This window comes from Trichechus manatus, unplaced genomic scaffold (assembly GCF_000243295.1).
Source record: "Trichechus manatus latirostris isolate Lorelei unplaced genomic scaffold, TriManLat1.0 scaffold00031, whole genome shotgun sequence".
NCBI classification, from domain to species: Eukaryota; Metazoa; Chordata; class Mammalia; order Sirenia; family Trichechidae; genus Trichechus; species Trichechus manatus.
In genome coordinates this window covers 15,399,127-15,409,661 of record NW_004443967.1, presented here as the reverse complement: position 1 = coordinate 15,409,661, position 10,535 = coordinate 15,399,127, and the positions used below count along the sequence as shown (strand labels likewise).

At 54.4% G+C, this 10,535-nt stretch overlaps 1 protein-coding gene across 3 annotated transcripts in view; it reads left to right on the top strand.

The window, feature by feature from the left end:
• UROS (uroporphyrinogen III synthase) overlaps positions 1-10,351 on the top strand; it is a 21,014-nt gene extending 10,663 nt beyond the window's left edge. Inside the window, exons 6-9 of one of the 3 annotated variants that reach the window (XM_004374928.2) lie at positions 3,687-3,767; positions 6,419-6,504; positions 7,424-7,522; positions 10,088-10,351. In XM_004374928.2, the coding sequence (XP_004374985.1) occupies positions 3,687-3,767; positions 6,419-6,504; positions 7,424-7,522; positions 10,088-10,225 (404 nt within the window). In that variant the 3' untranslated portion in view covers positions 10,226-10,351. Of the gene's footprint in view, positions 1-3,591; positions 3,768-6,418; positions 6,505-7,423; positions 7,523-10,087 lie in introns of those variants that run through there. The other 2 variants (XM_023730053.1, XR_002823813.1) reach the window with 2 other exon arrangements.
• Positions 10,352-10,535: the final 184 nt, after the last annotated feature.

The following is a 10,535-nucleotide window of genomic DNA, read 5'->3' as shown; positions in this document are numbered from 1 at the left end:
CCTATGGGGCAGTTCTACTCTGTCCTATACGGTTGCTATGGATCAGAATCAGCTCGACAGCGGTGGGTTTTATGGGACTAACCAAAAGGTTGGCAGTTTGAACCCACCCAGCAGCACTGTGGAAGAAAGGCCTGGCAATCTGCTGCCATAAAGATTACAGCCAAGAAGACCCTATGGGGTCATTCTACTCTGTAACACATGGGGTCACCATGAGTCAGAATCAACTCGTGGCGACCCCATGTGTGGGATTAAATATTAGAGTTTTCAAAGAATATTGGTTATATGGTGGGAAGACAATTAGCTCCTAAATTGACCAGGTGGCTCCAGCCTGTGCTTGCAGTTGATATATTCGTTCTGGAAGAGAATGGGAAGGAACTGTCTGGGCCATTCCTCATTACGAGGTCCAGAGCCAGCATGCTGGTGTTCCTTCTTTGCAAACACAAGGCAGAAACGGATCAGTGTCACTTCTGAGCTATGACAGTGATATTTCAGTGAAATGATTCCAGGCTTGGCAGGGTAAATATCCACGTATTCCATCCTTATCTCGGGATACCGGCCTGCCTTCTCTGCAGAGCCTTTGTTATTTCCTCTCATTTATTGCCAACATCTTTCAGTCTTAATAAATCTTCAGTTTGCAGTTAGAATATCCGAATGGAAATCCATGTTGACTGTTAATAAGGACCTCCTCCTTGGTCTCCTGGAGGCATTGATTCTCTCCCTCAGTAAACTGTGAAGCTCAATTTTAAAAGCGAAGAATCTGCCTCTGATGCTTGGAGTAAACAGCTCGATTCCTAGGTCTTGCTTATTAACAAACCTTTACTTGGTGTTGTGTGACAGGCACTATTCCTTCAGTTCGTTTAATCGGATCACTCATTGTTCTGACATACAATCCCCTTCCTTCCCAGGAGAGTTCCTCTAGAGGAAAAGTAACTAAAGTTAAATGGTCAAAGGTAGAAGACAATCAGAACTTTTTTAAAAAAGGAGAAAGAGAGAGACAAGGGCAGACGGACTGCGCTGCAGTTTATTTGCGATGTCCCCCGGGGCTTGGAGCTGGACGGCTGTGTCCACCCGAGGGCTCCTGCCACCGCCCAGCCTGCTCCGGCTCTTCCCCACTTTTCCCAGTCAGCCTTCTTATCCTAATTATCTGCAGTGAAGTACCCACTGCCTGCACTCCGCTGGCTTCTGAGGGGGTGAATCTCTGCAGACCTGGACGTCGTTACAGTTCTACCGACGTGCATGTGTTCCCCCAGTGACATCTGACACAACCAGTCTCATGATCTTAATGCCCTACAATGACTGTCGAGAGTGGCCGGCTGCATATGACCCCCTGTGATTGTCATCACCAGGGTTCGTCTTCAGCCCTGACAGCCCAGCCGTCCAGCCCTCCTTCCTGGGAAAGCAGTGGACAGTGGACACCATTTTGGTATCAGGTTGGAGCCCCTGCCAGCCCCTCTCCTCTTCTCTGTCATCCTGGGACACCTTGTCTCTCCTCTGCAGAATCAGCTGGTTTTAACCATTGCATTGACCTGTTGTTGAAAAGAAGTCCACAGGCATTAAGCTTATCCCATAAAGGAGTGGGCTGTTTCCTCTGACTTCTTGGATGGCTGTAGCTCCCAAGAAGTCTAGTTTCGATCGATCTGCCCTCTATAGCAAAGGAAGATTCAGCCGGGACATTTTGAAAAGCTGTCCTTTTTTATGCTGGTAACAAGCTGATGTCGATTCCAACTCCTAGAAATCCCATGTGTGTCAGAGTAGAACTGTGCTCCATAGGGTTCTCAATGGCTGATTTTTGGAAGTAAATCTCCAGGCCTTTCTTCTGAGGCACTACCCATGGACTCCTTTATGATGGTAGGGCAGGGCTTTTCTGTCTGGGGCCCGCTGGGCATGGTGGCGCAGTGATAAAAAGCCCCACTCCTGCCTTGCAGGGCCCACACAGTTTCAGCCCAGCCTGTGGGGGGGTGGGAGGGGGTAGTATCCTCAGCAAGGCTTCCGAGCTCTCTGTTGTAACAGTGACCTGCAGCTAGAGGATGAGGTAAGCAGCTGAGCACGCCGCTGAGCCTCAGCAGAAATGCCACCAAGGGGAGGTACCTTCCAACAGCCCTTGCACACCCGGGGGTGGGGGTGCTTGTTAAAAAGTTCAGCCCCGGGCTTTCCTTCTGGATTCCCACAACTGTCCCTGAGCAGGGGCTGTGAAGGGTTCATGGGGGCAGCTAGAATCCTGTACCCACCACCCAGCACACACACAGGCCCCCAGGAACCCCGTCCTCTGGAGCTTGTAGTGAGACCCCCACCCATCACACACACACAGGCCCCCAGGGACCCCCACACCCTGGAGCTTGTTGTGAGACCCCCACCCATCATACATACAGGCCCCCAAAGACCCCCGCACTCTGGAGCTTGTAGTGAGACCCCCAGCCATCACACACACAGGCCCCCAGGGACCCCCGCGCTCTGGAGCTTGTTGTGAGTGAGGCAGTGAAGACATTGGCACTGAACACAGCACTGGAGTGTGGATGTAGGGCTGATCTCCAGGGCATGGAAAGCATTCCCTCACACTCGGAAGGAGAAATCAGCGGCACCCGCCATCTACATTTAAAATTTCCTGACTCATTACCTTCTTTTCTCTAGGCACTAATATTTGCAGAGCAGTTTAAACATTCACCCATGTGTAGCTATTTAATAACTGAAATGAAGTAGCCTGCAGTTACCCCTGTTAGATGCTGCTTCCTGGAGATGGTGCTGCCCGGAAAGAGCTTGCTTTGTTTCTTCCTCTGATTGCAGTTACCCGAGAAGGGGTGTTCAGAGCTTAGGGATGTGGACAGATGCACAGCGTCTGTGTGTGACCAGCAGGCGTTAGGGTTTCTTACCTCTGTGGAGAGATGTAAGGGAGAAACTGGTTGGTTCTACAAAGTGCTTTGTTTTCACATGTGGGGAAGACTCTAGCATCCAACAACACATCAGTGTTGCAAACTGGCTAAATCCCATGCCATCTTCACTAATCTGCAAAGAGCTTAGGGCTGGAAATACCTCTGGGTCTTCCCAGAGAGGCAGTGGGGAGGGAGCTGAGCTCCCAGGCCATCCCTCAGCCCTGGGGCACTTGGTACCTCGCTAGACCGTTGGAGCAGGAGTGAGCCTGGAGCTGTCTGTGCTGAGACGGCCCCACAGCGTCTCTGGCTGACATTTTCCTGCTGCCTTGTGAGCACACGCCCACCCCAGGGTGTTCTCTGGAGGTAGGAGTGTTTGCTCAGGTGCTGACCCCTGGCCTGATCTTTAATTTCCCTACTCAAGCTCAGGTGACTGCTGCCTGGGTAGCCACTTCAGGGCTGGAGGGGCTGAAGGAGCACGGGTGCAGCAGCCTGAGTCAGAGCACGCGGTACCGGTACCGTTCCGGGTGCAGCAGCCGGCGTTAGAGAGTGCAGTACCATTCTGGGCGCAGCAGTCCCCTTCAGAGCGCATGGTACCTACCGTTACGGGCGCGACCGACCGCCTCTGAGGTCCCAGTACTGTTCTCTAAGCACTTGCACCCACGCCTCTTACGTTCCTCTTGTAACCATCCTTCAGGCTGGCCCTGTAGCAGTTCCCATTTTACAGGTGCTGAGACAGACCTCAGGAACGCTGGGCGGCTTCGTCTCCCAGGAGCTGCCCTTCCCCGAGCTGTTTGTTAGAGCCTGGTGCTTTGCCCACAGGGGAGTCACCGTCGCTGCCTCTTCTGTTTCCCTGTGGAACCCTCAAAGGTGAAATCCTGCCGAAAATGCTCAAGGACCAAGGTGACTGGATGCGTTGGCTCGTGGGCGCTGCCTCCCTCGCTGCTTTGGGTTCCACCAGGGACAGGAGTGGTCAGCTGGCAGAGGCCACACAGGCAGTCCTGGGGTGGGCGCTGTCTGTGTGGAGCCGCTGTGCAGGCTGTGCTTCCCCTGTGGTGGATCTGCTCTCCTCAGCCTGCCTGGCCCCAGCTGGAGTACCAGAGTGTCCCGCACCTCCACTAGGAGGGTGGGTGGTGGTCATGACCTGGGGCAGATAACGGGGTGACGAACCACAGCGTTTGGTCCTCTGTGATTGTGTGCAGTCCCACATGCAGAGGAAAGTCTGAGCATGGAGCTGATGCTGTAACAGCATGCAGAGTCCTCAGCCCACCCCAGAAACCAGCCTCTGGAGCCCTCAACCCATCCACTCCTTTCCTGGGGCTGCCTCAGCAAAGGACCACACACTGGTGGGGGGCGGGGGAGTGGGCACTAAAGCATCAGGAGTGTATCCTCTGGTGGGGGTTAAAGCATCAGGAGTGTATCCTCTGGTGGGGGGAGGTTAAAGCATCAGGAGTGTATCCTCTGGTGGGGGGGTAAAGCATCAGGAGTGTATCCTCTGGTGGGGGGGGTGTAAGGCAGCAGGAGTGTATCCTCTGGTGGGGGGGTTTAAAGCATCAGGAGTGTATCCTTTGGTTGGGGGGGGTGTAAAGCAGCAGGAGTGTATCCTCTGGTGGGAGGGAGTGTTAAAGCATCAGGCGTGTGTCCTGTCAGAGTTCTGGAGGCCAGGAGTCCAAAATCAAGGTGTCAGCAGGGCCGTGCTCCCTCTGCAGGCTGGCGGGAGGCCCCTTCCTTGCCTCTTCCAGCTTCTGGTATTGCTGACCATCCTTGGCTTGCAGCTGCCTCACTCCAGCCTCTGCCTCCATCTGCACGTGGCCGTCTTCCCTGTGGGTATCTCTGTGTGTCCTCTCCTCTCAGAAGGATTAGGACCCCCACCTGACTCCACTGTGACCTCATGTGAACTAATTCCATCTGCAATGACCCCATTCCCGAGGTCACATTGAGGGGTTCTGGGTGGACATGAAGTTTCCAGGGCACTACTCGACCCACTAGAGCCCTGGTGGCGCAGTGGTTAAGAGCTCAGCTGCTAACCAAAAGGTTGGCAGTTCAAATCCACCAGCCGCTCTCTGGAAACTCTCTGGGACAGTTCTGTTCTGTCTTTTGAGGTCACTGTAAGTTGGAATTGACTCGACGGCAGTAGGTTTGGTTCGGTTCTTCACCCCACTATGCTCACCTTCACATCTGTCGTAGTTGGCCTGGGAGCAAGGGATGACTCGTGGTTGGGAGTATGATCTTTAGGGCGACACAGAAGTGGGTTTGAATTCTCCCTCTGCTGTTACTAGCTGTGTAAACTAGGGCAAGTCTCATCTCTCTGTGCGTCAGTATTCTTGTCTGTGAAATGGGTATAGTAATCACGGAACTTACCTCCCAGAGTCGCTGTGAGGTTATGTAGCGTGACGCCTGGCTCTCAGAAAGCAAGCGTTCCTGGGCTGTTACTGTTACTCTTCTTAGATGCTCCCCCATTTTTCCGAGCCTCACAGTCCACGTGAAGAGCGTTAGCCGGATGGTCTCAGGCCTTGTAACTCCCCCTCTTGTCTTAGACGCAGCAAGCCCATCTCCTCCGCTGGTATTGCCAGTATTGTCTTCTCTTGTAAATGCTACCAGCAGCGGGGGCCGAGGAGGTTAGGTCATGTGATCTAGCAAGACGGTAAGCCTTTCGGAACAAAAAATACCAGGCGAAGACGAGAGGGGAATCGTGGTCCCGGGTGTCCACAGAGAGACCGTATACAAATGCGAGGTTTGGCACTTGGTTTTTTCCTTTAGGTTTTGAGTATGAAACAGTGACTGGCTGAAAACATCCCACTGCTTTTGAGAGATTTTCTTTCCTATCTGATTTCATTTCTCAAGCCTGGGGTCTCCCTACCTAATGCAGGCCCGTTTACTCTGTGGCTGCCCTGGTAAATCCACAGATGGGTGGCGTGTTAGTCACTTCCATGCCCCTCCCTTATCATCAGCCTGAGACCCCCTGGGATGGTTAGAGTCTAGTAGGACGGAAAGGAACGGGAGAGGGCCCTGGGACTGTCAGGCTCACAGGTGCGGCTGATCCGGGAGCACAGGGCAGGTAGAGGCAGAGATGGGACACAGCTGGGGCCCGGGGCTCAGGCCAGCACGCCCCACTGGCCCCCTGCCTCTCCCACGTGTTCCCTTAACCTGGTTTCCTAGCACGGGCTGCTGGGAGCAAGGTGTCAGGGCCCCAAGTGTGTGTTCAGCTGCCTGCTTGGGCCCTGGGCTTGAAAAGCTTGTTCAGAGCTGTGCACACACGCACTGCTCGCCCTCAGTGTGGGATTCTGCACAGACAGGATTCACGCTGTTGAGACAAGCGACCGCTGGGTGTGGACAGGAACAAAGGGCGTCTGAGGGCTTGATGAAGACGGTTCAGGGGCCCTCGGCCGTCATCAACCACCATAGCTTTCTCCCAGGGCTCGTGGTGGGCTGCGGGGCCAGGTTCTTGCTGTGCTGCATTGGGACGTCTCCAATGACTGTGCTCCGAGGAGGTGGGAGCGCCCATTGTGTCCCCAGGGCGGTAAAGTCTGTGTCCCTGTTTTGATTGTGTCCAGGCATACCCATGGAAAGCATAACTGTCTATCAGAAGATCCCACATCCAGGAATCCAAGGAAACCTGAAGAGCTATTTCTCCAAGCAGGTATGTGGTTTTCCTGGGGTGCTCCATGGGGCAGGCACCCCCGTGCGGGCGGGCACAAGACACATAGACGAGGTCTCAGTTCAGTTGCCCAGATGGCAGATGTGCGGCTTTGAGGGAGGAGTTAACCTTTGTGGGGCTCCACTTCTCTGTCTGTGAAATGGGAATGTCTTGTCCAGTAAGGTTGTGAGGATTCACGGAGACGAGTTAGCAGGCCCTTTACATGGTGTCCGAGGTACCGTAAGCCTGAGGTGAATTGTGGCCTTGCTGCTGTGGTCATGGTTGTTCATGGAACGTGGGGGTTTCAGGGGAACTGTAGAGGCTGACGTGGGCCCGCTGGGGAGGGGCCTGCAGTGCTCAGCCAGGAGTCTGGACCAGATGTGGGAGGCCGCGTGGGAACTTGGAGGCTCTGAGCAGAATGGCTGGCTGTAGTTTGAGTTGTTGGTTGTCTTCAACATTTACCTTCAGCCCCTTCCTCCCCCGGGACCGGCTTTTGAGTGGCTTGCCTGGCACTGGAAGGTCTTGTGGAAAGACAGTCCAAGTGCAGAAAGGCTGTCCGCCGGCTCTGTCTGCTCTGTTTCTGGAAGGGGTGAAGAGTGGACAGGGAGCTGGACACGACTGTGCCTTGGCTGACCAGTGCCACACTGGCCTCAGGAGCTGGAGGCCTTGTCCAGTCTGCTGGGTACGTGGTGTCCACAGCTGTGTCCTCCGGCCTAGGGGCCGGCATAGTGACCCACGAGCAGCGCCCCGCCTCCTGCTCACACCTGCTCATTCAGCCAGTCCTTCCCAGAATTCTGCCTCGGCAGAGCAGAGTGGTACTGTCTCCTGGAACATGCCTACTGTAACACCCCCGGGTAGGCTGCCCCGTGTGTGAGGCTGATTGGGGTGGCAAGTGGTGGGCCTTCTCTTCTCGTCACTGCAGGGTGTCCCAGCCAGCATCACGTTTTTCAGTCCCTCGGGCCTGACGTACAGCCTCCAGCATATCCAGGAGTTAGCTGGTGACAGCATCAGGCAAATCCAGGTGAGGCACAGGTGGTCTTGGTGGTCCTTTTCATATTCTTCCTTGTTTAAATCTTTATTAATTGTCCTAGGGTGTCTGTGTAAAATCAAAGCCCCCTGACCTAGCAGACACCCCGACGGCAGCTTGTAGAATTGAAATGTTCTGGGCTCTTGGATTGCAAGCCCAACAGTGCCACTTCTGGCTGGTGCCCTTGGGCAAGTTACTAAACCTCTCTGAGCCTGTTTCCTCATTTGTAATGTGAGGATGAGTACCCTTTGTGCCCTTATGGACATGTATGTGGTAGTTTTTTCTTTGTTGCTTGAGCTTTCCATGTTGTACCTAAGAAACCATTGCCTAATCAAGAGTCATGAAGATTTATACCTGTGTTTTCTTCTAAGAGTTTTATGGTTTTAGCTCTTACATTTAGGTCTTTGATCCCTTTTGAGTTAATGTTTGCGTATGGTGTGAGGTAGGGATCCAACTTTGTTCTTTTCTTATGGAGTTTCTTAAGGAGTGGCAGGGTGGCAGTGTGAGGGACCACAGAAGCTCGGGCCCTGTGTCCCGTTCTGACTTGCTCCAGAGGGAGGAGCATCAGCCCCACAGTGTCCTGAGGTTGTGCAAAGATGGCGCATCTTGCTACCTATGCTCCCACCTAGCTTGGCTCCTGCGTTCTGGGGAGGGAGAGTGCAGGGGGCTGCTGGGTGAGGGCTTCTATCTCCAGGACACCCACCTTCCTCACCGTCACAGCCCTTCTCCAAGCAGGTGCACCGTCCAGAGTTTTCATCCTGAGCAGGGAGGAGGGGGAATGCTTCTGTCTGCCAGAACTGCTTAGCGATCCCCATAGTCCCCATGCAAGCCCTGCCAGCCAGGGAGTTGTGCCCCCTTTACAGGTGAAGCCGAGACTCGGAGAGGTTCCGTGACTTGTAATAGCAGCTAGTAAGTGGCAGAGTCCGGACAAAAAGTCATGCTCAGTCCAAGGCAAGTCTCTGGCCGTGACCATGAAACACGTGGTGCTGGGCAGAGGGCAGCGTCCAGGGATGAGACCCATGTCACCGGGCGTTCTAACCCGGGGTCCTGAGAGGGCAGGCGCAGCAGCTGACGTCCACTGAGCCGCACCTGGGCCAGGCGGTTACACATTATCACCGCATTTCGTCCTCACAGCAGCCCGCAAAGACTGCGCCACAAGCCTTTCTGTGTTATGGATGAGGAATTGGGGGCACCCAGGGGGTGGGTCAGTTGCCAAGGCCACTGTCCTGTGAGTGCTGGCCAGTGCTCCAGGGCCCTGGTCTGGCTGCTCTGCTTTCCCGTCACACCCCGCCACACCCAGAGCCCCTTTCAGACTGTCTGGGCTTTACCTGGTCCAGAACGCAACGTGTAACTGTCTGCAGCTAAGGTTTGCCAAGATGCAGGACACAGTTCCAGCCCCCTCAAGTCCCTCCCCTCCAAGGTACAGCCTCCTCACCTTAGCTGTGGGGACAGGCATGATCTTGCTCAGGATGGTAAACCCAAAACCAAACCAGTTGCCCTCCAGTCAACTCCAACTCATGGCAACCCCACGTGTGTCAGAATAGAACTGTGCTGCATAGTTTTCAAGGCTGTGACCTTTCAGAAGCAGATCACCAGGCCTTTCTTCGGAGCTACCTCTGGGTAGGTTTGAACCACCGACCTTCTGGTTAGCAGCCAAGCACATAACTGTTTGCACCACCCAGGGACTCCGTAACCATTGTCATCAAGTCAGTTCCAACTCATGGGGACCCCGTATGGTCAGAGTAGAACTGCTGCGTAGGGGTTTCGTTCGTTTAATTTTATTTTGTTGTTGTGGTCGAGAATATACACAGCGACAGTTTCTACATGTATAATTCAGTGACACTGGTCACATTTTTCGAGTTGTGCAGCCATTCTCACCCTCCTTTTCTGAGCTGATCCTCCCCCATTAACATAAGCTCACTGCCCCCTAAGTCTCCTGTCTGATCTGTCCAGTCGCTGTTGTCAGTTTGATCCCATACAGACAGACCTGCAAAGAGCACAGTGCCCACAGCAGACATGCTCTGCTAGTTAAGTGAAATTAGTGTTTGGTTTTAAGAAGAGCTCAGGGGATATTTTTGGTTTAAGGTTTAAAGATTATCTCAGGGCAATAGTTTCAGGGGATCATCCAGCCTCTATGGTTCCAGAAAGTCTGGAATCCATGAGAATTTGAAATTCTGTTCTACATTTTCCCCCTTTGATCAGGATTCTTCTGCAGAATCTTAGATTCCTTAGGGTTTTCAACGCTGTGCCCTTTTAGAAGCAGATTGCCAGGCCTTTATTTCAAGGCACCTTTGGGGGAGTTCGAACCACTAACCTGTTGGTTAGTACTTGAATGCATAACCATTCTGTCCACCCAGGGACTCAGTGGCCAGTGTATACAAAGGTATTCTGCAGACCAAGGCCCGATTCCAGTCAGGTGGTGTTCCATTCTATAAGTGCGTGTCACGTGGGACTTGAGTGATGTCCCAGCAGGAAGGCTGAGCGATGGGCCCTGTCCCCACATGCCCTCTTGCTCCCTGCGTCCTGCCAGCACACTGAGGCCCCCATCTCTCCTTGCAGTTTGCAGCCATTGGCCCCACCACGGCACGCGCGCTGGCCGCCCAGGGTCTGCCTGTGAGCTGCACGGCAGAGCTCCCCACACCGGGAGCCCTGGCCACGGGCATCCGGAAGGCGCTCCATGCCCACAGCTGCTGCTGAGCGGCCCCCTGGCTGCCTCGGCCCGCACAGCCTTCCTGCACGACCTGCTGCCCCCTGCTGCCCCCTCAGGATGGAGTGAGGCATTGGGCAGGAAGCCGGCGTCCAACACCCGCCTCCAGCCTGAGTGGAACCACCTGGGGACCGGGGCCAGGACAAGGGGCTGGCAGCAGGCCAGCATGCACGTGACGTCCCTCCGTGGAGGCCCACTCAGACCCTTGCCCGAGCGCTCGCCGGCTGCCAGCCCCTGAGAGAGGGCCCTATGCCCGCCCAGCAGAAGGAACCCCAATAAACCACGTGATCCCGCACATGT